The following is a 24,582-nucleotide window of genomic DNA, read 5'->3' on the forward strand; positions in this document are numbered from 1 at the left end:
CAAGGGATCAGGAATGAACAAGAAGGTATTGCAAGTAGGAGGGGAAGAAAAAAAAGCGTTCTCGCGATCCTTATACTTTGTCTGAAAATTACCTCGAAGCCTGAGTTCTAAGGTTAGACAATAATTCATTTCTTATATTACTGTCCTCGTCTTCATTTGTTGAGTATAGAAAGAAAGTAATTTTCCCCACAAAATACGTGCAAGGTTTTGCACATTCCAGGAAACCAGGTTGCCCTTAGCCCATCCACGGTACTACTGCTAATGTAATACAGGCAAACAGACTTTTGTGCGTGGGCGTCACACAAAAATTCAGCTTAGGTGGAAAGTCAGTTGTACACTCAATTGTAAATTATAAGAAGCCACTTAAGGTCACATTTGGCTGGATGCAAATTAACAGTCAGAACCAAACAAATCATGTGCAGGCATATCACTCGCCATGTCATAACACCATCGCTTATGAAAAGTTGTGGGCCATCAAATCAATGAATTTGTCTGCTTGCTGATGAACATATTCGGTTCATATATATATATATAATTTAGTATTTTCGTAAAGCTACCAGAAATATATGGATGGAAATCGTATTCATCTATTTCTTCATTGAATAAGGAAATCAACATGAAGGAGTCGTTTGTTTGAACACAGTGCTTACGAAAAACAAAACTGACTTATTTAAAATGCTACCAAGTTTCTTTTATCTGACACCAGAAATTTACAATGCCACCTAGCGACAAAACAAATTGCCGAGGACTGACTTAATATGTGGTTGTGTTGTAACACCGCTAAAAAATCGAGATAAGATCGCTGTAAAATAAACGAAGGTAATGCTTTCGATAAACATTGTTAAGAGTATCAGATTTCTAACTAAAAACTTACTTAATTCTGTTTGCATTGTCTGAGAACACCTTTCTTAGAAGTGGTGCGTAACCAGAGAGCGGGGAGGGCTCCTCTTTATTTCTAACACAAACTTGAGTTATCAGCGAACAGGTAGCGTTGCGGCGAGTTTTAAGCACACAAGCAATTTAATTGTTGGCACGAGCTATTTGAATGTCCCTGTAAATCCCTTGAATTCGGCAGCTACAAAGTTAATGGAGGCGCAAAAGAAGAATAAAATAATTTATTTTTTCCTTCACCCCAATACATTTTTAATGCTAGAAAGAATCCTATGGGCAACAGTTCATTTAAGATATTGCAGTTTCTTATGTCTGTCGTAGTGATTTAATCAGAAATAGTATCTTAAATTTTCTTAATCAATTTCGTACAAATTTTAACGCTCTACCCAGGGAATTACAAATTTTGTTTACCATTCGAACTTCAGCTCACTAGCGAACTATTAAGTCCTAACGTTTCGTTTTGTGGAAATGTTAGGAATTTGAGGTATTGAGCTAAAGAAAGTGAACCTTAATAATAATTGCATTATTTTAAGCGACTTCATTTAAAGTGCACAAGATCTTCACCTCAGGAACAGTGCTAATGTTCACGAGAGATTTGAAGAATTTCAACGAAGTCCTTTTGTTGGAAAGACCTGGGTTCGAATTCCGTAGAATGCGCGAACAGCCTTCACATGGACCTTTCAGTTGAAGGTGAAAAGAAATATTGCAGGTCTCATATAGTGGTGCTGGTCGGTTTATTCTTGAAAACTCGGATTTTTTTCATCCGATATCTACGCAAACCGACCAGATAATAATAAAATAAAATAAATAAAAACACATATCGTAAAGGTATGGTTACGAAAACTAGTTGAACAGGTTGTGGGCCTTAAAAGGCCTGAAGTATCACTGATTATTGCTTTTAAGGTATTTGCTACCATCGACATTCAGGATTATGTAATCCTTAACCCGTCCTACAGGAGCACGGGTTAAGGATTATATTTATTATTAAAACAAATGGTTGTAAAAAACGAGGCATTTTTTTAAACCAAATTCCATAAATAATATCGCTACGTGTTCAAGAACAAATTAATTGCTTGGTGATAACTTTATTCATGTTAAAATCAAGATGCATTGTTGATATTTCTTTTTCAAGATGCATCAAATGCATCTTGAAAAAGAAATATTCATTAAGTGAATTTAAAAACGAGCTTAAAACATGGAAAGAAATCCTGTATCAAGATCTATTTCGTTCATAAAGATGACGTTTGACCTCTTTATTGTCAGTTCTACTCCGGCATAGAATAACGTATAGCGTGCTTATTTAAAACAACCTGAGATCGTTGAAAAATTCGTGACGAATTTTAGTTATTAGGGAAAAATTAATCCGTAATTACAAGATTTACTTTTAATTACGTTGAAGCATTGAAGCACTCGAAAAAGCTCCTTAAAATCGGAACAAAGTTTCCACAGAATTAGAATAGTTTCGTATGGCTTAGGAATAATGGCGTTCTTCAGCAACTGTTGCCTCACTATGGAGTGTTATAACTAAAAGGCGTAATCCCTGAATGAAGTTCGCGTGTCTAGCGCTCTATGTAATAAAATTTTCATTTCGTAAAAAAAAAAAGATGGATGGGGTGTGATGTTTCTATAGCAACCCCAGGTTCTTCATTTAATAGCCAAGTGACAAGTTCTACGAAGCCTACGACTTCCAAAATTTCTGCGCTCGAATCCAAGTAACGAAACAAAAATTACTTTTAATCGAAATGTGGTGGGATAAACATGAAATAGGCGACGATTTAGCACGTCACAGGTTAGTCGACTGTTTGTGGAACCTGAGCCTAATGAAAGAATACACCTCTCGTCCGGAAACGACAAAATTGTAAAATTAGCTGTACAAAGTGAACGATAGCAACATCATGTGTGTACAAAGAACAAAATTATACGATAGATATTAAAAACTTCAACTAACACTACATTTTTCTATATTTATTATAATAATTAGTAATCATTAAAACTTTGAACAACATTATAAAATTTGAACTTTTTCTTCTACACGTTTGTACGGTTAACGAGACCGCGGTTGGGACGTCGCTTTACGCTGTCACAGGGAAGTTACGGCATGTGCGTTCATCGCCAATGATAAGTCACCCGTCGTCAGGCTTCTAACTTCTACTGGCCACTGCAGATGTCCGCTTGGTAGCTCGAGGTGAGAGCAATTACAGGTCAGTACAGAAAGAGTCACAATGGGAATTACAACGTTAGTATGGCTCAATTTTCAAGGGGAACGACAGGTTAAAATAATAATTATTGTTAGGATAAATTTTCGAGGTTGTACCTCAAAAGATATTTTTTCAAATTATATCTTTTGATTTTTATCTCAAAATATTTCCAAAAGAATTTCTATTCGTATGGTGAGGATGAATCGCCAATGCAGCTTCCATTTTTATGCTAATTCAGAGCGAAGTGTGCATCATTAAAGTATCTTTCGTAGTCATCCAAGGTCTGAAATTTCTTCAAATTATGTACACGTTAAATTAAAATCATTTTGAAACCTACCTGATATCATTTCTCCAGCCAACTTCTATCAGCACAATCCTACTTTCTGATTTCCACGTCTTTGGTTCCTTTTAAAAAAAGAGTGCAGCAAAAGCGCCGTGTGAATAGTACTATTACTGAACATCACGATGCCATTGTACTATACGTTGACATTATTTTTCGTTCACGTTTAAGAAACAGGGGTTGGGGAAGACAAAAGAGAGATGACCATGCATCTGCAGTGGCGACAAATTATTATTGTACAAACAGTCTAATTTACGAATATTAAATTATCCGTCTATTGAAATACAATAGACGAAATAAAATATACGAAATGAAATACAATAGAATACAATACAATACAGATCCCAATCGAATTGTTACTGATTTAAGAATAAGCAAATTTTAAATGCAAAAGTTCTCAAAAATACGAAGAATCTCTAAGAAAAGCTGGAAAATCAGTCAGCGAAGGTGAATTACAAAGTATCGGTGATTATTATATGACTTCGATAGCAACGAAATGGCAGTACAATATGAAATAAATAGAGAGATAAATAAATAGCAAAAGTTATTTCTACAGTACAGAAAGACACCCCTAATTTCGCTTAATGATGGCCATAATAACGTAAGTAAAAACTATCCACATCTCATAAAAATGCGACTGACTGCTGTTAGAGGTTCAAATTCTTGAGCAGATATATTACCAGCATATGGATCGCATTTACCAGAAAATGATTCATAACGTAAATAAAAACTATCCACATCTCATAAAAATGCGACTGACTGCTGTTAGAGGTTCAAAGTCTTGAGCAGATATATTACCAGCATATGGATCGCATTTACCAGAAAATGATTCATAACGTAAGTAAAAACTATCCACATCTTGAAAAAGTGGTGGAAATTCTTTTCATGTAACAGTATCCACAGAATAATAAAACTCTTGAAGCCACTTTTTTTTTCAAGTGCTGCCAAACGATCTGTGGCATTTTAATAGAATACTCCACATAAAATGAATGTGATTAAATTATATAATATTCAGTTACTTGAAGAAACTAATCCTATAACCCTATCTGTCTAATCCGTAAATTGTAACTTGCTAAGATCAGAATTTAATTGATATTCTATTACCTATCCATATGGTCAGCATACTCTGTATCTATTTCCCCTACCTCCCCCTCTAAATAATGCAATTTTGATTTATCTGTTCTCCTGAAAAGCAATACACTATGCAAAAATTTATTTTTGCTTAAACTATGTACTCCAGTGACGAATTGGACTTTACTGACCACAACAATACTAAACGTTCTTTGCGCATGTCCACTCTTAGAACAACAGAAACGTTTTATTGCGCATGTCTTATCTGAGGAAGCTGTTACCATGATCAGGACCTGTGGATTGCCCCCGGTCTCCAATGATGAGTTCCTCGCTGCTACTGGAGTAGATCTGTGAAATGGAAGCCACGCAACGTAATTTCATCCCTCCTCGCCATAGGTGGTTCGACCTGATGAGAAATTCCAATCCCACCTGAGAACTCTGTAGTCCGCTATAGTGACGTATTGATGGATAGCGTTTTTCATATGCCGGATGAGCCTGAAAAGAAGAAGTTTATTTAGACTGCATACGATTATTCAGGATTTCAATTACGGAAATTAGAAACATTTGTTCATATTGATTACATCATATGACTATTTTTTTTTAATTCTTAAAGCTGTTTAATTATTGTTTTTAATTGTTTTCCTTATTCTACTTAAATTTTGAATGCAAAAATGTTTATACCTGTATATCTAAGACATCAGTTTTATAGTGATGTTTAAGTTTTTAAATCAATATCCTCATATTTTTTATAAATATCATTGTTGCTTTCATAACGAATATTGTGAGTAATGTGTAGCTACAAATTGCATTATTTATTCATGGAATCATGCAGATAACAATAGCTGTTCTCACTTCGTAGAAAAGCGCCCTCTAGTTCCTGCAATATTAAGATATAAAAATGCATTAAAAACATGAAACAGATAATGCCGTTGTATTTAATTATGGAATCATGCAGAATTAACAATGGCTGTCCTCACTTCTTATAAAGCGCCCTCTGTCTCCTGCAATATTACGATGTATAAATGCAATGAAAACATGAAACGAACAATGACGTTGTATTTAATTATGGAATTATGCAAAACTAACAGTGGCTATTCTCACTTTTTATAAAGCGCCCTCTAGCTGCTGCAATATTTGCTGCATAAAAATGCATTAAAAGCATGAAACAAATCACACCGTTGCATTTTCTACCCATATTCCTTTTGCAATCATCCCTCGATCGATCTTGACATCTAATTCAACATTTCCTTATTCAAAAGAAGCCTATGTCTCTCTCTCTGAAATTTTCTTCCCATTCTTTTTAACTGCCACTAGATTTTAAAGGAGTAACCGAAACTTAATGGTTCCGCAGTCTAAATATGTGGTATTTTGGTGCTAGACTCAGCACATATTTCTTTCTTGCAATGATGATGACCACAGAAAGAGAAAAAGTTTTAAATTACTGAGAGTTCCAGACTCGTTTGGGAAAAATGGTAAGCTAGTCGTTTTACAAATGGCACCTGGAATGTGGTTTTATATATTACAATTACTAAATCTGTAGCAGAGTAAATGGCAGGAAGGTTTCCTTCAAAATATGTACACTTTTCTTGAATGTTTTCGGTCTCGCTTTGGTTTCTTGTTTTTCCCGTTGAGTTGGTGCGATATTACGACAATGTTTCATTTCTTTCCCGACCAGTTCCTTTTGTAACGTGAAAATGCGTATTTTTATTAGTAATGGGGAATTTTAATTCTACATTCCGATACTTGGGGTGGTTATAAAAGTGTTTTGATAACTGGGAGATATCAAAAATAATGTGGCGTTCAAAGAAACTGAAAGAATTCCTCTCATTATACTTGAATGTCGTAATGAATATTCTGCAATGAGCTTTACACCGAGTCCTTGTTTTCATGCGACTGAGGAACTTTTTCTGCGGAATGAATTATTCAGAAATTCAAATCAAAGTTGTGGTCGTTTTCCTTTAAAATATCTTCGCTTGTGAAACAAAATGCGGAAACGCTCAAAACAGAAAAACTACCGAGGGACTTAAAATCCTACAAAGCAACAAAAGTTCACAACTTTTGTTGCTTAGTGGAATAAACACCCACTGACGGTAGAAGTTATCTAGTTCAAGGGAAGATATCAGAACTAATAGCAGAATCATTATATACTGTTACGCTGGTATACTGTTATGAAAACTTCAATTATACCAGCCTTGGTTGCCACGTGGTCTTCTAACGAATTTATAAACCATTCCATAATAGTAAATTTAATTTACTTTTGACTTTTTTTTCCGCTCATCATCCTGCGAGTTCGAATCTCGTGAGCACGGATGGTGTGATTATGTTTAGATGGTAGATGGATTTCATTATCCCGCTTATTGGAGGCCTAAAGGGGCTTGAAAAAACAGAAGTTCCATGTTTGGTTTCCGGACGAGGTAATAAATAAAAAAGACAGAAACAAAAAATCAATTTTAAAAAAGTAGAAAGAAATTCCTTAGCCTACTCAAGGTAGTAGTATATCATACTTATATATATATATATATATATATATATATATATATATATATATTTAACATTTGATTCGAATGTTGGCAGGAATATATATGACGGTCTTTAAGTGGTTGATGATTTTTGTCACCAGTTGTGAGTCTGCTACTCAGATGCTGTAGGACTACAGTGACTGACTTGAAAAAAGTACTATTTTAGCATGTAATCAAAGCAGATACATGAGCAAGATGGAATAAGGTTCAGGGATTACCATTTCCTTGTTCCCACTCCATAGTGGTAATGTGCTTAGATTTACAGTCTTCCACGAAAGACGACAGCAATTATGCCCTTAAAATTAATCAAATTAAACAAGAGAAACATCTGCAATAACAGCGCAAAGAATTCTGAAAGCTTTTAAAAAGTGTCACTCGTTAGTAACTAAGAAAGATCTGTTTTTGTTTTTGTTTTTTTCTTTGCAGAACTGGAATGGTGAACGACAAACTTTAGAACCAAACACATATAAGTGAATTTAAGTTTAAAAAAATGATAAAAATTAATAAAATGCACTTTTGTACTGCTGTATTACATCTAAATTTAATACAATCTGATGTTATTTAAAATCTTTACTTTCATTTAATTTGATATATTTTAATTTTATTCTATATATAGAAAGATAAGTTGAAATATTCCATATTTGTATTTATCTAAAATGACCACTGACAAGTCGAATTATGAAATATTTATTCGATTCCACTTTTCAGTGTGTGTGTGTGTGTGTGTGTGTGTGTGTATGTGTGTGTGTGTTCACGTGCACACACACACACACTTTCCTTTCTGTTTTCCCCTCCTCTATAAGTTACTTCTGATTTAATGTGCAGTGTTATGTTAATTATTTTTCACTTTTAACCAATGATGATGAAATTCTTATTTTATTCAATATTGTAATATTTTGTTCTTCAGTTAGTTCTTAAGTAAATGAGATTGTTTGGACTTATTAATATGACAAGATCTGAAAGGAATAGTTGAAATGTCGAGTAGTTGATAACTCCATTTCCTATAATTATCCATCCTGCATCAGTCAGAGGGGATAAATTGATTCTCTTTCGTTTTTCGTTCTCACGAGGGATCAAAGATAATACGCTCATATACGGTACGCCATAAGTACGTAATGAAATTACGTACTTATGGCGTACCGTATTATAGCGCCAGGAGGCGCTACAGAGAAAATAAAATCGCACCTTTGTTTTTCAAACAAGCCATCCAGTCTTCTCCCCGCGACCAATGAGGAGTGGTTAATGTTGTAGTTGGTTGAATTTGTTGCAAGATATCTAAAGATTCGGGGAGTAAGTACGTGATGTAGTTAGTAGCATACTGCCAGCGAGGTTTATCTTTTTGGGAATAGAAATCTTGACTTTCAAAGAAAACAAAACCAAGTTCTATCACCTCTATCTGATTTATACTCAATCTTCTAAAAACCACGAAGAGCATTTTTATATTTTGGCTTAATTCCAGCTTAAGTTTTTCTGAAACCAATTAGTAATTTCTGTGATTCAATGCAAAATGAAAGCTGTCTTATTTCCGCACCTTAACCACAATGAGTTTTACTAAGCTATAAATATTTGACATTTAAAAGTCGATTCTCCACATTTAGTTAAATTGGAAGTTTCTCGTAGCATCACAAAACGGATTTAAAAACAATCATCATGAATGACAGCAGATGAATTCTATCAGTGTTGGACCAATACCACCTTACTTATCGGTGGCCTTAAGTCGCACGAGAGCAAGTTCCGTGTTTGGTTTCTAGAGAAAGGTTTCCGTATTATCAAACATTATTCCAACCACGATATCAATGCTCTATGAGGTTAACAGCCTTTCTTGGGTGGGATTCACTTAGGCATGATTAAATGCTAATGCCTTACCATATATTCGGAATATATATGTCATACATAGATAATCCCGTAATGCCATACGCTACTGATCCCGTCTATGACGTGAAGAATCTTTACCAGGTCTTTTCAATCAAATAGTGAGTTAGCCAGCCTCATACAGAGACGGTGGGGCTGGGGGGATTTCACACGGAAGCTCGGTTTTCCCCCCTCAAAACAGGCAAATCAGGCCTGTGAAGACACAAGTCTACAGGCATAATACTTGTCCATAGGCGATGCAGCAGAGAAGTGGTGTACCCATGTATTAATTAATTTACCATGATCCCTACTCAGAGGGATCGTGGCAAAATATAAAATATAGCAGTGTCATCATCTTATTTTACTTTAAAATATACTTTTTACTTATAATAAAATTTTACTTTAAAGTATCTCAGGGGTGGTGGTGAAGATGTTGGAAAAGTTTGTTAAGGCCCGCATTCAGAAATGGGTTGACAGTGAATCTCTACTTTGCAATGAACAACATGGGTTTACTAAGGGAAGGTCATGTTTTAGCAACTTGCTCACATTCCATAACAATTTTCCACTCAGCTAGACAAGGGGAATGGATACACCATGATACTTTTGGATTTTGCTGAGACTTTTGACAGAATACAGCATGGGAGACTGTTGCATAAATTGGAGAAAATTGGTTTGGGTTATAGAATATTAACATGGATAAGAGGATGGCTGACTGACAGATATCACAAAATGGTATACGAGGGTGTAAAAAGTGGTATATCTGAGTCTGCAAGGTTTAAGGTAACAAGTGGTGTACCACAAGGATCAGTGCTTGGTCCACTGTTATTCAATCTGTACATTAATGATATTGGGAAGGATTTCACAAGCGACATACAGCTATTTGCTGATGATGCAAAGATAGGCAGGGTAATCAGGAATGCTGCTGGTATGCAGTCTTTGCAGAATGATTTGAATAGGCTGGAATTGTGGGCATGGGAAAATGGATGTCAGTTCAATATCAATAAATGTAAAGTCATTCAATTCGGCATGATTATATATCCAATAACATATTATATTGGTGGAATTAGGCTAGAAGAAACGATGAGGATAGGGATCTTCGAGTGTTAATAGATAGGAAGTTGAATTTCAGGGATCATGTCGCAAAGACTGCAAATACAACTCAAAAGATAATTGCAATGCTGAAAAGAACGTTTACATGTAAAGATAAGAATGTCATTTTGCCTTTTTACAAAGCTTTGATAAGACCTCACTTGGACTATTCTGAGCAGGTCTGGTCTCCTAGTTTCCGTGGTGATTCTGATATATTGGAGATACTGCAAAAGAGAGTGTTAAAAATGATATCAGGATTGCGAAATACTGATTATGAAGACAGATTGAGAATTTGTAGACTGCAGACAGGAGAAAGAGTGTTGATATGATTGGGACTTACAAACTTCTTAAAGGGTCATACAGGATTTCAACTGATCAGGATTGAAGCTGAGAATGAAGGCCACCAAGAAGGGTGTGAGGGGTATATTTTTCTCTCAGAGGGTGGTGCGTGATTGGAATGGATTGCCTTTGGATGTTGTGAGTGCAAGCAGTGTGAATGAATTCAAGAATAAGTATGATAGCTGGTGCGTGCGTGCGTGCGTGCGTGCGTGCGTGCGTGTGTGTGTGTGTGTAATATGTGGCCTCCCTCGACGAGTCTCTGCCTCCTTTGAGGTCTCTCTTAATAATAATAATACACAAGTGACTGTCACTTGTGTGTATCGTGATTATATAAGAAACAGTTGCACAGAAACAATCCATCACTAGGCTAGAAATAGCCTAAGAGAAGCTCACGTCTATAGCTGTTTTATCTGTGGAACTTGTATACCTGGATAAATTCCAAAGGACCTAGTAACAACTCAGGACAAGAAATTCCTGAATTATCACCATATCGTATGCGAACTGTCTCTGCAAATAAACACGCTACGGTACCAAAGTTATCGCTAGTGACTCCAACGAGAACATCGAGTCAAGAACCACATAAACAGGATATTTGCATTTGCGGATCCACGGAAATATATCTCTCGCAGGAACAGGAAATGGCAGCCAATAAGGTCTCAAGTATAGAGAATTTACGTGAGCAGATGTGTACAATCCAAACAAAATATCTGCTAATCCTATTCATGACGTTCATACGACCAGAGTATGAAGATAATCACAAACGAAGAGCTTGGATTCAGTATTCAATATTACCTGCAGTTCAAGCTAATAGTCAAATTTCTCATGACCTGGGCGGCCTTCCATGGATAAGGATGCTAAATTAATTATTTTATTTCTATGAAACCTTGCTTGCCTTTCACTGTCATTTTGAGAGACGACACCTGTGAGGTGGTGGAATCATCCTAGCTGGTATATTGCAGGATTGGAATCAGTCATTTCAGTTCTGTCCCACCAGATGTCTCCCGAATGGCACGTCCTTGATATGAATCCTATCGAATATGTGAAAAATTCAGGACAACTATAAAAGCCAACACAAGCAAATGATTACTTTGCAAGATAGGCTGCTTGAATGGCACGACATCACTTCTTTATTCTATACCAGTGATTTAAAAAAAAAAAAAATGGGGGTTGCGACCGATAGTGGAATCAGTTTAGCGGGTTGCGACATTTTTCTTTTTTCTTTTTTTCTCAAAAAAGAAACAGTAAAAAATATAATCGATCTCACAGATTTCTCAGCGTTAACACGTTCACTTCGAGCTATGACACATTCCGCGCATTTAGCTTCAAGTCGCTTGACGTTATATCATGTTCCTTCTGCTTCGAGAGGGCGAAATTTTACAAAGTTTAGTATTCCAGTTTGAATGTATTTTGTTTGTAAAATTAGCATTGGTGAACTGCCTTAATTACACAATATCTTAGATCTAAATCGCAATAACTGCATTAGGAACAGATGCGACCATTTAATTCCATCAACTTATAATTTGAATTTGAAACAGATTATTAGTTGTTAAGTGCTATGCGCTACAATAAAGCTTGTTTTACTTGCATGTATCGTGTCTGTAGAAGGGGAGTTGTATTTCATTTTGGAGGGTCTTTTTCTTTCCGGCTGTCTCCAAATTTCACTAATTGTCACTATATATAGTACACGGACTAATTGTCCACATATCATAACGTTTATTATTAATGATACAATAAAGCTATTTTTAAAGGATTTTTTCTTCTATTTTTATCAATTATATATATATATATATATATTAAAGATACCAAGAAATTTTATACGTGGTTTTAAGGTATCCGGAGAGTTCATCGAAAAACAGTTTACCGAAAGACAATTCATCGAAGGCAATTCATCGAACAACAATTCATCGAAAAAGCAATTCACCGAATAAACAATTCATCGAAAATCAGTTTATCGAACAACAATTAATCGAAAAAGCAATTCATCGAAAGACAATTCCCCGAAAAAGCAATTCACCGATGAGCAGTTAATCGAAAAGACAATTCATCGAAGCGCAATTGATCGAAAAACAACAATTCATCGAAAAATCACAATTCATCGAAAATACAGTTCACCGAAAAATGAATTATAAGGCGTGTGGGGGCGAAGATATGTGTGCATTTATTTATTTTTTTGTTTGTTTTGGATTATTTTGAGAGGTATATATCTTTTTATTATCCTACTATTTATAACTACTATTTATCCTACTTCGTTCGGAAAGCAATTTTTTGGCGGGGCATACTGGTTGCAGTGAATGATAGCCACTGAGGCGGATATAGTTGAGATGTTAAAAGAACATTTCATAAAGGGATTTCATCCTCGTGAAATTTTTAGCTCATATTCTAACCGTTGATGAAACATGGCTTCGTCACTATGACCCAGAGAACAAACAACAGTCAATGGAGTGGAGACAGAAAGGTTCTCCATGGCCAAAGAAGTTTCGAACCAAACAGTAATCAGGGAAACTTCTTGCCATTGTCTTTTAGGATATGGATGGTGTAATCCTTACCTTACCTCAAGAAGGTGAAACTGTTACAGCAGCCCTGAAGGAATTGAAGAAGGTACTGAAGGAAAATCGGTTCGAGAAAGTAAGCAGAGGCGTGTTGCTTTTGCAGGACAATGCACCTGCTTATGAAATCCAACAGACAATATACGACTTGGGATTTCAATATCTACCTCAAACACCATATTCACCAGGACTGGCCACAGGGCCAACCCTAGAAATTTTGTCGCCACGTGCAGTAGCATATTTTTCCGCCCCTTCCCCTTAAAAAAACTCTTTTAATGACGTCTTAAAAGCCATGATATTAATCTAGGCTTCAACATCTCTGATCATAAATTCTAAATAGCAGCATTTAGCTAATAAAAATTCATACGTTAATGAAAAAGGATCATAAACTATATTTTTTACAGAGAGAGAGAGAGAGAGAGATTTCCTCTTAATGTGCAGTATAATAAAATTCCCCCCCCCCCCCACCCCCCCCCCCCCCCACCCCCCCCCCCCCCCACCCCCCCCCCCCCCCACCCCCCCCCCCCCCCACCCCCCCCCCCCCCCACCCCCCCCCCCCCCCACCCCCCCCCCCCCCCACCCCCCCCCCCCCCCACCCCCCCCCCCCCCCACCCCCCCCCCCCCCCACCCCCCCCCCCCCCCACCCCCCCCCCCCCCCACCCCCCCCCCCCCCCACCCCCCCCCCCCCCCACCCCCCCCCCCCCCCACCCCCCCCCCCCCCCACCCCCCCCCCCCCCCACCCCCCCCCCCCCCCACCCCCCCCCCCCCCCACCCCCCCCCCCCCCCACCCCCCCCCCCCCCCACCCCCCCCCCCCCCCACCCCCCCCCCCCCCCACCCCCCCCCCCCCCCACCCCCCCCCCCCCCCACCCCCCCCCCCCCCCACCCCCCCCCCCCCCCACCCCCCCCCCCCCCCACCCCCCCCCCCCCCCACCCCCCCCCCCCCCCACCCCCCATTACCCAAGTAAGCAAAACAAAGTTCTGCGCTTGAAATATTACAGGTTTGGTGTACTACAGGTTTTCAAATAATCTTTCGTGGGTGGGAGCAACATAAAAAAAAAAAAAAAAAAAGAACAAAATTGAGAATCCTATGTTTTATGGCACACACATCCGTCGCATTAAATAAAATATTTCCTATTTCTGTTTTTTACGGTTTATTTTTTTCTTTATGTTGTATTCAAATATTAATATAATCGTGCTTGATATGAACTTTGTTTCTGATTTTACTTTATTACATGTAGTAAGGGCACGTGTTGTTCTGTGAAAGTTTTGGTTCAGGTTTAGTGTGTGTATATAATATATATTATGTTTTCTTTGCTGTTCGAAGGAAGTAAGGTAACGCATGAGGGATAGTGCAGTGTTGGGAAACTCGGAGAAAAGGTGGACCAAGCTCCAAAAACTTCATTGCTGTTTCCGGGGTTTCGCTCCTCATTCTTTTGGCTAAGATCAGGAGTGTGTGTGTGAGGTTAAGATTTTAAACGATAGTTAAATCCGTGTGATTTTCCTTTCGCCTGTTTTTTTATTTATTTATTAAATTAAAATACCGATGATAATGCGTAAAATCATATAAGGTAAGATATATCACTTGCAACCCGGAGTAAACAAGATTCCTTGCTTAATCGGGATAACATGTAAAAAATATCTAAAGGTTATGAATCAATTTTAAACAGCTGCTTATGTACCCCCCCCCTTCAATTTGCAGGGTGAGTTCCTGATAAAGGTATTATAATGCATATTCATGCCGATTCTGTAGCTTGTCATTTCTTCTGCTGCATAAAAGAAGTATACTGTATTTATGTCTTGTAAATTCTGTGTTCTATAGCCGGTTTGCGTAATTTGCAGGAAATGAAACACCCTATGAGATCTACATGGAACCAGTTAACTACCCTTTCGCTAAAAACTAAATCCTTCCTTTAGCGCAGTAATAGACTTTACTAGCAATTTACTAGCAGTGCTAGTAAAGCATCAATCACACATTACTATTAATAAAATATCGTTCGACGCAAAAAAAGCTGGATAACTACAATGATGTGTTATAGCGTAAACGGATTTATTAACAAAGAAATATATGTTTACACATGATGATATGTACGCCCACAACTATCGGTGGAATCTTGTCTAATAAAGCATTAACGATAGTAGATTATGTGCTCGAAATGGGCACCTTGTCTTTCAAGGCAGGTTTCGTAGCGTTTGCGAAGGTTCTCCGTCATCTTGGAGAACAAGGGCTGGGACGTCTGTCGGACATATCGTGTAATTTATAAAGTTTGAAGGCGTGTCATGGTGGAATACCCATTCCTTCAACATACCCAAACGAAGGCATCGAGTGATGTGAGATCAGGAGAACGTGAATTCTGTGAACCTCCCGGGGAAGTGTTCTGATAAATAGGTTCTAGAACCACGTGATGTGTGGCAGGTTGCTCCATCCTGTTGAATTCCTGAGCATGAAATGGAATGTTTTTGCTTTACCATTTGTTCCACTAACTCCGTATGCTCAACAATAAACGTCTTTTCTTTCAATGTTAACACCATTGCTACGGATAAATGTCATGGCGTAGACTCTACATGTGCTCGTCTATTAATGTGCATGCATTAAAATGTACTAAACTTCAACAACCCCTTCCAGTACACGCGATGTGAGATATGTGTACTGGAAGGGGTTATTGAAGTTCATTACATTTTTTTGTCATACCATATAATTACTGATACTTTCGATGATAGTCAAGTAAAATAAATAAAAAAGGACACAAATATTTGCGAGTGGGTACTGACAAACGAGAAGTATTTTCTGAAGGAATATGTCTGATATTGTTTGAGCCACTGTATCCACTTATGAAAAGGATTTTGCGATGAATATCAAAAAGGAAAGAAGAGATTTATTTTTATCATCGTTAAAATATCGTAATTAAGAATTGTCGGAAAAGATCGCATTATATTGAATATATCATCTACCCTAATCTCTTCTTTTTTTTTCAACTTTGTCATGCTTTGTTAGCTTTGTCAACGAATGAGATTATCTTCGTCTCCGTTACATGTTATTACGCTCAATGTCCAGTCATAGCCAAGTAACTTGGCTTCGTACAAACCTAATTATTGCCCTGTTTTCAGCTGTCTGTGTTCTGCGGCTCGTTTATCTCTCTTGCGAAACGAAAACCTAGAGTTTCGAGAATTCTTGGGATTTCCAAGCGGCAGTATTTTTTATATGAAGTGAAATATGAAAGGTCAGATTACTGTTGGCATTCAAATAATAGCACACAGATGATTAAAGCAATCATCTCATGTATTCCTTATTACGATAAATAACCTGGTGCTGGAGTAAAAAGTAACATTGAAAGATCAACGAGACGTGGGCCTTTCGACTGAAAACACCTTAGCTCAATTTTCATCATGATGAGAAAAATCTTTATATGGGCATTTTCTATTGAATCAGAGTGAGTCGATTTCGCACCTAGGTGGCGAGGTTTTTTCTACCAGAAACTTGGGTTTTCATCACGCATGTAGGCAAGTCGACCACGAGAATACACGCAATTTACAGATTAAAAAAATTGTTGGTGGTGGTATGGCGATGCTTGTTGATGGTAGTTGGCAGATTAAGTAGAGGAAACAGTAAGATGTGCATAGCGCAGTGGAGGGCCTTCCCACGATTAGCTCTCACTCCTTGGAGGTGACTGTTAACAATCCTAATATTCCATTTGGAATCCTACGACGTTTTATAATATATCTAACTTTTAAATGCAAAAGTGTAAAGTAAAATAATGATGTAATTTATCTTCCGCTTTTTAAAAAAAAAATGAAAGCTGAATGCATTCATAGCAGATGAATATTGTGAGGAGATCTCAAACTGAATATATGTTTATTTCATGAAAGCCTATGGACAGTAAAACAGGCTCTCTCAAGACATCATTATATACTGAAGAAACCTAAATGATGTCTTGAAGGTGAAATTTCATTTATCAAAAATCTGCCCCAAAACATACAGAAGATTCAAGTACATACAAAAATACAGCACTGATAGTCGACGAAACCATCTGGCCAGTGCAAAGTTCAATTCCATATAGAGTAATAACCGCAAAAATCCATGATTTCCCCCGTATCTTACAGTCTGAACTTCCTCTGCTAAAATGAGCAGCTTTCCAACCTTATTTTCCAAGATGCAACACTTTGTACATTAACTCAACACCGAACCGCTATCACCATTCATTTTTCTTTTAATAATTTAAGTCTATTAACATTTGCTGATTACATTTCACATCTTTGCATCAAAAGCAAACAACTGAACTCTTTACATCATTCAAATTATAAAAATATTTGTTCACTAGTGTTCTCTGTCTTTAGATATGCGCGTGTTCACAAGACCTGTTTGCCCGTTTTATGAGGCCAAAAACCCGAGTTTCTAGAAGAATAAACTCTCCACCACCATTGGAGATTGCCCAACTCGCCTCTGATCAGAAATCTCTGATAAAGATGGGATTCGAACCCAAATCTTTCCATCCATAAGGCTCTATGAGCTACAGATGCTCTATGTACAGATTTAGATATTTTTTTTACAAAAAAAAAACAACAAAAAACAGGGAGATAACCCTTAGATACATTTTGGAAAATTTGGACCTTCTGAGCTAACTGTCTCCTGTAAAATGGTTCTCGTTTACCTCGTACTTGTGACAACAGATGCCTGATGGTAATGCCTTCTTCAAATGAGGTCACTAAAACATTAGGACTTTTGGATTGCGAAAAACCATTCTCGTTACTCGCAAACTACACGTTTATTTCCTGTGAAAATTCATACATGAAGAGTTATTACCTTAACTGGTCACTTTCATTTCTGTCTGGCAAAATTTGGTTTCAAGCCTACATTTTTCTTTAGTCCACAGTTTGTAAATAATGGGTGGAAACATTCTCACTATCTGCAAAATTAAGTACAACTTCCTTTACTGGTTTCTTGAAAGCATTCTATCACATATCGTTTCTCTAAAATATTAGCATAATAAGGACTCCTTTTCTTTAATGGTGAAAAATCGAAGAAAATAATAAAATATTGCCTTATTTTAAATGAACAAAATGTTTTATTAGATAACGTTTGCGTACAACAAGAAGCATAAAAAAGATTGAGGTTACACTAGCAATAAACATTTTAACACCGAATTACTGGTGAACTTTTGTTAACCTGACTGAAAACTTGCAGAGCATTTTATTTTCAGGCAGACGTAATCTATTTTCTGCTTTCGATGTTTTTTTTTTTTTTTTTCTTCAAAGGGAATTTGTTTATTTCACTACTGCTAGATTACGTTAAAAATTTTTATAGTTATATACTGTAGAAAGAGAGAAGCGTTTTTTTTTATTATTATTATTTTTATAATGACTGGACAGAAAACGTTTTGAATAATACTAGTTGGGATCTGGAACATGATATGGCTGTGTGCTAATTTTGATGTCGCTCATAAAGAATGTACTCAAATGCCTCGATGACGGAGTCGCTGACCTCCAACCGATTTCCAAAAGCTAGGGCTAAAAGAGTGCTACCCCCTCTGGGAATGAAAAAGGCTTCGGAAGATGTTTTAGTCCTTCAGTAAACTGAAACAACAGACTACATCATTTAAAGTAGTCACCAACAACGCTGCTGTTGTATTCAGACATCGATTCAAATCAAGGAACAAAATTTTACTAGTTTGTTTTTACGATTCCACCAAAGTATCGACGGCAAGTATGTTACCTATGTTCTGAGTGATTTGTTTGTTTAGCGTGGAATAAAAACTAAATGTTCACAATAAAAGCATGACACTTCACTCTAAGACAGACAAATTCCGAATCTATTGTAAAGTCATCCCATCCTAGCACGGTTCAAAAAACGATCGGTCAACATTCTAGAACGTGCAGGTAACTGCAGTCAGTTTCTAATCCCGTGTTAATATTGCTAAATATTTAATCCTTTATTAATATCAGAAAGCACGAACTCAGATAATATTTATTATCTGCTGAATTGGAGATCGTTCAGAGAAATACCCTGACTGATCCAAATCATTCAGAACTAGAAATCAAAATGAAACTTACTGATCTAGAAACATCTGACCGCGATTATTATTCAGGTTTACCGCATATATGCTATCAATAGGTAATATTGTTAAATAAATCCACTGAAGAGAGAGAAAAGAAATCTATACTTTGAGACAGCTTAATGATTTTCGATTGGATGTCTCGTATGTGCGCAAACCAAGCATACGTGTGGGGCTCTTGGTTATGTGGATGTAGTTCAGTTTCTGTGTGCCTCTCCGCAAGCTTCTGTTTATACGAAATACAAATAGAAATAGAAAAAAGAGATCTCAAAACGATGATTTTTTAATACTAAAAGAGTAGGTAAGATATGAGAGTTCGTTTCATTTCGTAGCTGCAGGTTCTGGTGTTTGGCTATTTTGTGTTTAGGTCCATTAGAAGAAGAATATTGTTTACGGGGAAAAGTTAGTTTGGGAAGGTTAGTAATGAAGAAGTTGAGATCTACGTGGGAAGCCAGTTCTGCAAGAAGTCTAATTCTGGAAGATTGTTTTTTTTCTTTTATTAGACTAGGGACTTCGAACTTTTTCTCGATCGTCTCACGAAAATGGAAGTAAAATAAATGCAGAGGAACTTCTTCCCTTTCGTGTTTTGGATGTTGAGAGCGCTATGGTTGAAGGTTTTGAAGTTGCTGAAGGAGAGCGAAAACTGGCAAAGGGAGGGGGGTGATTATGTATGAGCTTGAAGGTTCTATATTCCGATTTTGTTCTCTGCGATGACGCATTGTTATTAGATTGTAACCACGATCAGTTGTATAATTAATGCTGATATCGAAGATGACTTCCGCAAGGCAGGTGCGGGAGCACACTCTGGAGCTCAAGATGTATTTGTCTGATACAGGAATATGGGAATTTTCTTTTTTAAGAGGAAAGGGATGAGTATTTCTGTACTTTAAGTTCAGTGCAGAGTACTCTGAACGTGGAGTTAGAATAGCACGTTTTTTTTTTCATACCCATTAAAGAAAAAAAAATTCGCCTTGAAACGTAAAGGGCCAGGCCAGACCATCATGGTCAAAAATGACAGAATGAGTTTCAACACGGGTCCTAATTATCGCAACTGTAGTGATTGAATCAGATACATACTGACTCATCTGAAAGAAAGAAAAAACTACGGGACAACTCCGTCACGAAGACTTCGACGCAACCTTTCTTTGTATAAACACAAAGTTTCTGAATGCAATCCGCATAATCCCACAATGCTTTCTTAACCTTATCAATAACTTCAAATAACACCCTCTTCGAAACTCGGCCATATACTCGACCGTGTAAGTTTTTAATTTTGACAAATACTTGACCTTAAACAACTTCTGTCCAACTGCTTCCTTTCCTACCTCAGCACATTCTTATTCAAGGCCTGTGCTGAGGAGATTACGTAAGTGGATGACCCTTTCATTACTGGTATGGGAAACAGCCATCAAATAACTTATCTTCTATAATACGTCAAAATTAACACATGTAATGAAAGCTATTGGGTTGATGCAAAATTAACGACCGTTTTTATCAGTGCCCCTTAGAATCTTTCTAATTTAGCATTTTGTCTCAATCTTTTTTCCGAATAATATCCCTTTCTTCCTTTTAATCAGAATGCGTGTCGATAACCAAGTTCATATTAGTCATATCATGCTTTATCACTTCAAGAAAGGTCACACTGCCGCTGATTCGCGATCCCAACCTTACTCTTCGGTAAAGCAATGATCGGTGAAAGGCAAGTCCGACGATGGTTCAATCATTTCAAATCCGGCAACACAAGCTTAGAGGATGAGGAAGGAAGAGGTCATCCGTTTGATTTTGATGATCAAGCTGTTTTGCAAGAGGTGGAACGATGATGATCAAGCTCTTTTGCAAGCTGTCAGGAATGGCATATTCCTGACAGAAATGGGGAAAAGCTGCACAATATTAACAGCGACATCTATCTGGCTCAACTCGATCGCTTGGAAGCCGCTATCAAAGCCAAACGTCCTCGCAAGAAGAACCACATCGTGTTTCACCATGGAAACGCCAGGCCACATGTCGAACATCGAGTAATCCAATCAATCAACGACAAAGGATGGGAACTGCTTGAGCACCCACCATATTCTCCCATGAAGCTCCTGGAGACTATCACGTCAATCGTTCGCTCAAAAATTCGCAAAGAAAGAAAAAAGACGGACAAGTCTACGATGATTTGGACGATCTTGTCGCTGACGTCAAAGCGTAGATTGCGTCCACGGATCGTCACTTTTTTGCATGTGGAATTTATCGTTTCCCAAGCAAATGGGAAGCAGTTATTGAAGTAGATGGCGATTATGCCCCAGAATGATCATTTAAACGTGTTTTGAGGTGTACTTTGGTGGTGTATTGTTGAATAAATTTAGAATCAATAAAAACGGTCGTTGATTTTGCATCAACCCAATATAATACTTCCACAGGATATGCATCTGAAGTTCAAAAATGATCGCCAATTAACAAACAGATATATTGTGTTATGGAGGCGTTATGGCCAGAATTGGATCACTCTAATAATGAAAAAAAGTAACTTTTGGTGCGCGCGCGCGCACACACATACACTAATTTATAAACTACATGAAATACGAATATATAATGGCGAAGTTGTCAAGTTACCCAGAGAGGGGTGGTTAACTATTTGATTCGAAATATATTATGGCCTTTCAATGAAGCAGGCCTAAGTAAATTTTCTGGTAGAAAGTCAACGACTCTACTTCGTAAACCTTAGACAAGCAGATCTCGTCTCTACTACATGAGATATTCCTTTATCATGTATATTTAAAGGCGATCATCTCTAATAAACGTATGACAAACGAAAAACGTAAAAATTTTGAGTTCAGCTTGACATAACGGGTGTTATTCCTCTTTCTCGATGCTGTTCCGTTACAGGTCGAATACGCACGATCGGTTTAAAACGGCAAAAAACACAATTCCACACCTGCATATTCTCGTGCAAGTAAGAACTGCTCTTAGCTTGCAGCAAAGCTTCGTGTAATTATAATTCACAGAATGAAACACCTCGTCTATGGGCTTGGCAAGCAAACACAAAAAATGGATGAGATTAAAATATTTCTAAATGAAGCAGGTGTAGTAATATTCATGAGTTAATCTGCAAATGCGTCTAAAATGACTAATGATAAGGCATACAGTATCGTAGGATGCTCTTTGAAGTTTGTGAGAATAAACAGTTCGTCTTTTAATCGTTAAGAAGTTTTGTTGATTCTCTTAATAATTCAACCTAATGGTGCGAAGTCAGGAAAATGAAAGAAAGATGAGGCAAGAATAATTGCACTAAAATAAGTGGATGCAATTAACAGTAAAAAATTAAGCACAAAACACGAAGAATACTATAACAAATTAATTGAAACTTAAAACATGGATCATAACTCAAATACACTTAAAGTGCCAGAAAGTTGTAGATCGATGGGAAGCGGAAAAGAAGAACTGGAGGCAAAAGTTTAAAATAAGAATGACCTATTACGGCTTACAAGAGGCTAAAGTTCGGAAGTGCATACTGATATCGCACGGACCTCATTCATATGTTTTTATTGAGTTATGCTTGACAAACAGAGGAGTATTTCATCGACTGATCTACGTTACCAATTGCTAGAAATTCTCCTTTATTGCACGTAGCAAGCTCATCCGGAATTGTGTCCTCAAGAACAAAAGACAACAGGAGGTTTCACAAGAGGCTGTAGTCAGAATGTTATTGTGTGTCAATGCTGTAAAAATTCTGCTGTTTAAAACAACAGAGTACACCTTCAGTCGCCAATGTGTGAATCATATGTGGCCCTTAAGCCCATTTTGAAGCCTGAGAAATGCATTTACTAACACCTAATATTGTGTTCGTCTGAGTCGAATAATAAACGGAAAACACCTATCATCGTACTTGTCCGTCTTATTTTTATATTTTAATAATTATTTTCACTATAATAACTGGATTCATTTTCTTGATACTGCAAAGTAATTTCCCTACAATTTACAGCCAGGAAATGAAATTAAACTACACAAACGGCCCACTAAATTAGAAACCTTCATGAAGATGTACGTAAACATCACTTACGCAGCGTATATGCAAAATCCTTACGTGCCTCATCACGTGTTCCGAGACAGTGTCATAAACGAGATCGCCGTCGTCTGAGAAGGCTTGTACGGACACACAGAACTTCCTGTGTGCAACAGTTGACCGAAACATTTAACGAACTGTTCCCGATCCATGTGCAAGGAATTGAAGTAACGGCAGTTGTTGAAGGGGGGGGGGGGGTCCAAACACGAGATTAAAAATTTCTAATTCAGTAACCGGTTTGTGTATTTCAAACGTTTTACAGCTGACTCATTAAGTTTCCCACAAATGAAAATGAAAATTATTTGACGACTCACCAGAAGGAAAATTCCCTGTAAATTTCGCGGTCGTCTTCCCTCCCCTCCCGAAACAAATAGATCACAGACCACTTTCTTTTAACTCTTTAAAAGAAATAGAAAATACGTGTAATTTACGAGATACACATCTCTAATGAATATTCTCTCTATCAAATCGCTATAACTTTATAATCAGTAGGGATTTTCTGGACTATCCTTCTCTAGGATTTACAAGTACCTAATACTAAAGCTGCGCCCAACATATGATGATCTCCTTAAAAGCTGTTAGAACTGTTGACTCACTCTCAATCTTCCTTCCAGATTCATTTAATCATCAAATTATGGCTTAAATATATTTTCGGCCCATCTTCTTTAATGTAAACTGCATATAACTATCAATATGTAAGGAAATAATCTCTTGTAGCGTTATCCTTAATGAGATTGTATACGGGAATTGCAGTTAATAGTTACGGAATATATATGGATATGTGAATGGACATAACTAGCACATGAAAAAAAGTAATAAAAATAATTATCAGCTCACCAATACACCAGACAGTTATACGCGAAAATCATACTGCAAACTATAAATAGAATGATGCCGATCACCTGGACATTGAGGTATTCCGTAAGAGAACGTCGGGATAGCTTTAAAGAAGTATTCTCCCCCCCCCCCCCTTTATGCCTACTGATATACAATAATACCGAAAAGTGCTTGTTTTGTTTTGTTTATTCTGTAAAAAAGCATTTCTCAATAAGATGACTAATTTATACTTTTCTGAGTTTTGTACCAGCAGATTGTTGTTCTATCTATGTGTGTGAAAGAGAGAGAGAGAGAGAGAGAGATGCAAATACAGTTCTCTTTAGTTATTTCTGCTCGAAAGAAGTATTCTGCAAATATCTTTCTCCTCTGTGCCTTTCTCCCCCACTTTCTGTGAACGTACATTTGTGTTCCCCCTCTTTACGGGCGAGCGAGTTTCTTGTAGAAAATAATTTCTTGCATCGTTTTCACTGATTACATTCGTTCATCCATTAAACAATATTTATATTAATTCATATTATTAAGCTCGTAATAAAGTAATAGCTAATAAATATTTGAGACACTAGATTTTCTTAATACTCGTGTATTTTTGAAAGGTGAGGGAATTACTTTTGCTTCCATTTCCTCTTTTGCGAGGAGACAACAGGGGGAAGACGGGTCGGTTTCGCATATGCATTCTTACATGAAAAATATTCCCAACTACAAAGAATTCTCACCGAATATTATTTGCTGTCAACTTTTATGAACATTCAAATTCTCGGTGAAAGCGAGATATTTGATGGATTAATTAAATTATAAAAGCATACATAAC

The 24,582-nt window shown here is 37.2% G+C and overlaps 1 protein-coding gene across 1 annotated transcript in view; it reads right to left on the bottom strand.

The window, feature by feature from the left end:
- The window catches only part of LOC150100475 (uncharacterized), a 177,607-nt gene that overhangs the window by 32,042 nt on the left and 120,983 nt on the right, over positions 1 to 24,582 (bottom strand). Inside the window, exon 5 of the mRNA XM_090402662.1 lies at positions 4,782 to 4,995. Coding sequence (XP_090258788.1) covers positions 4,782 to 4,995 — 214 coding nt within the window. The remainder of the gene's footprint in view (positions 1 to 4,781; positions 4,996 to 24,582) is intronic.

The sequence above is a fragment of the Typopeltis vanoorti genome, chromosome 13 (genome assembly GCF_054136105.1).
Source record: "Typopeltis vanoorti isolate ZY-2024b chromosome 13, IOZ_Tvanoo_1.0, whole genome shotgun sequence".
Classification (NCBI taxonomy): domain Eukaryota; kingdom Metazoa; phylum Arthropoda; class Arachnida; order Uropygi; family Thelyphonidae; genus Typopeltis; species Typopeltis vanoorti.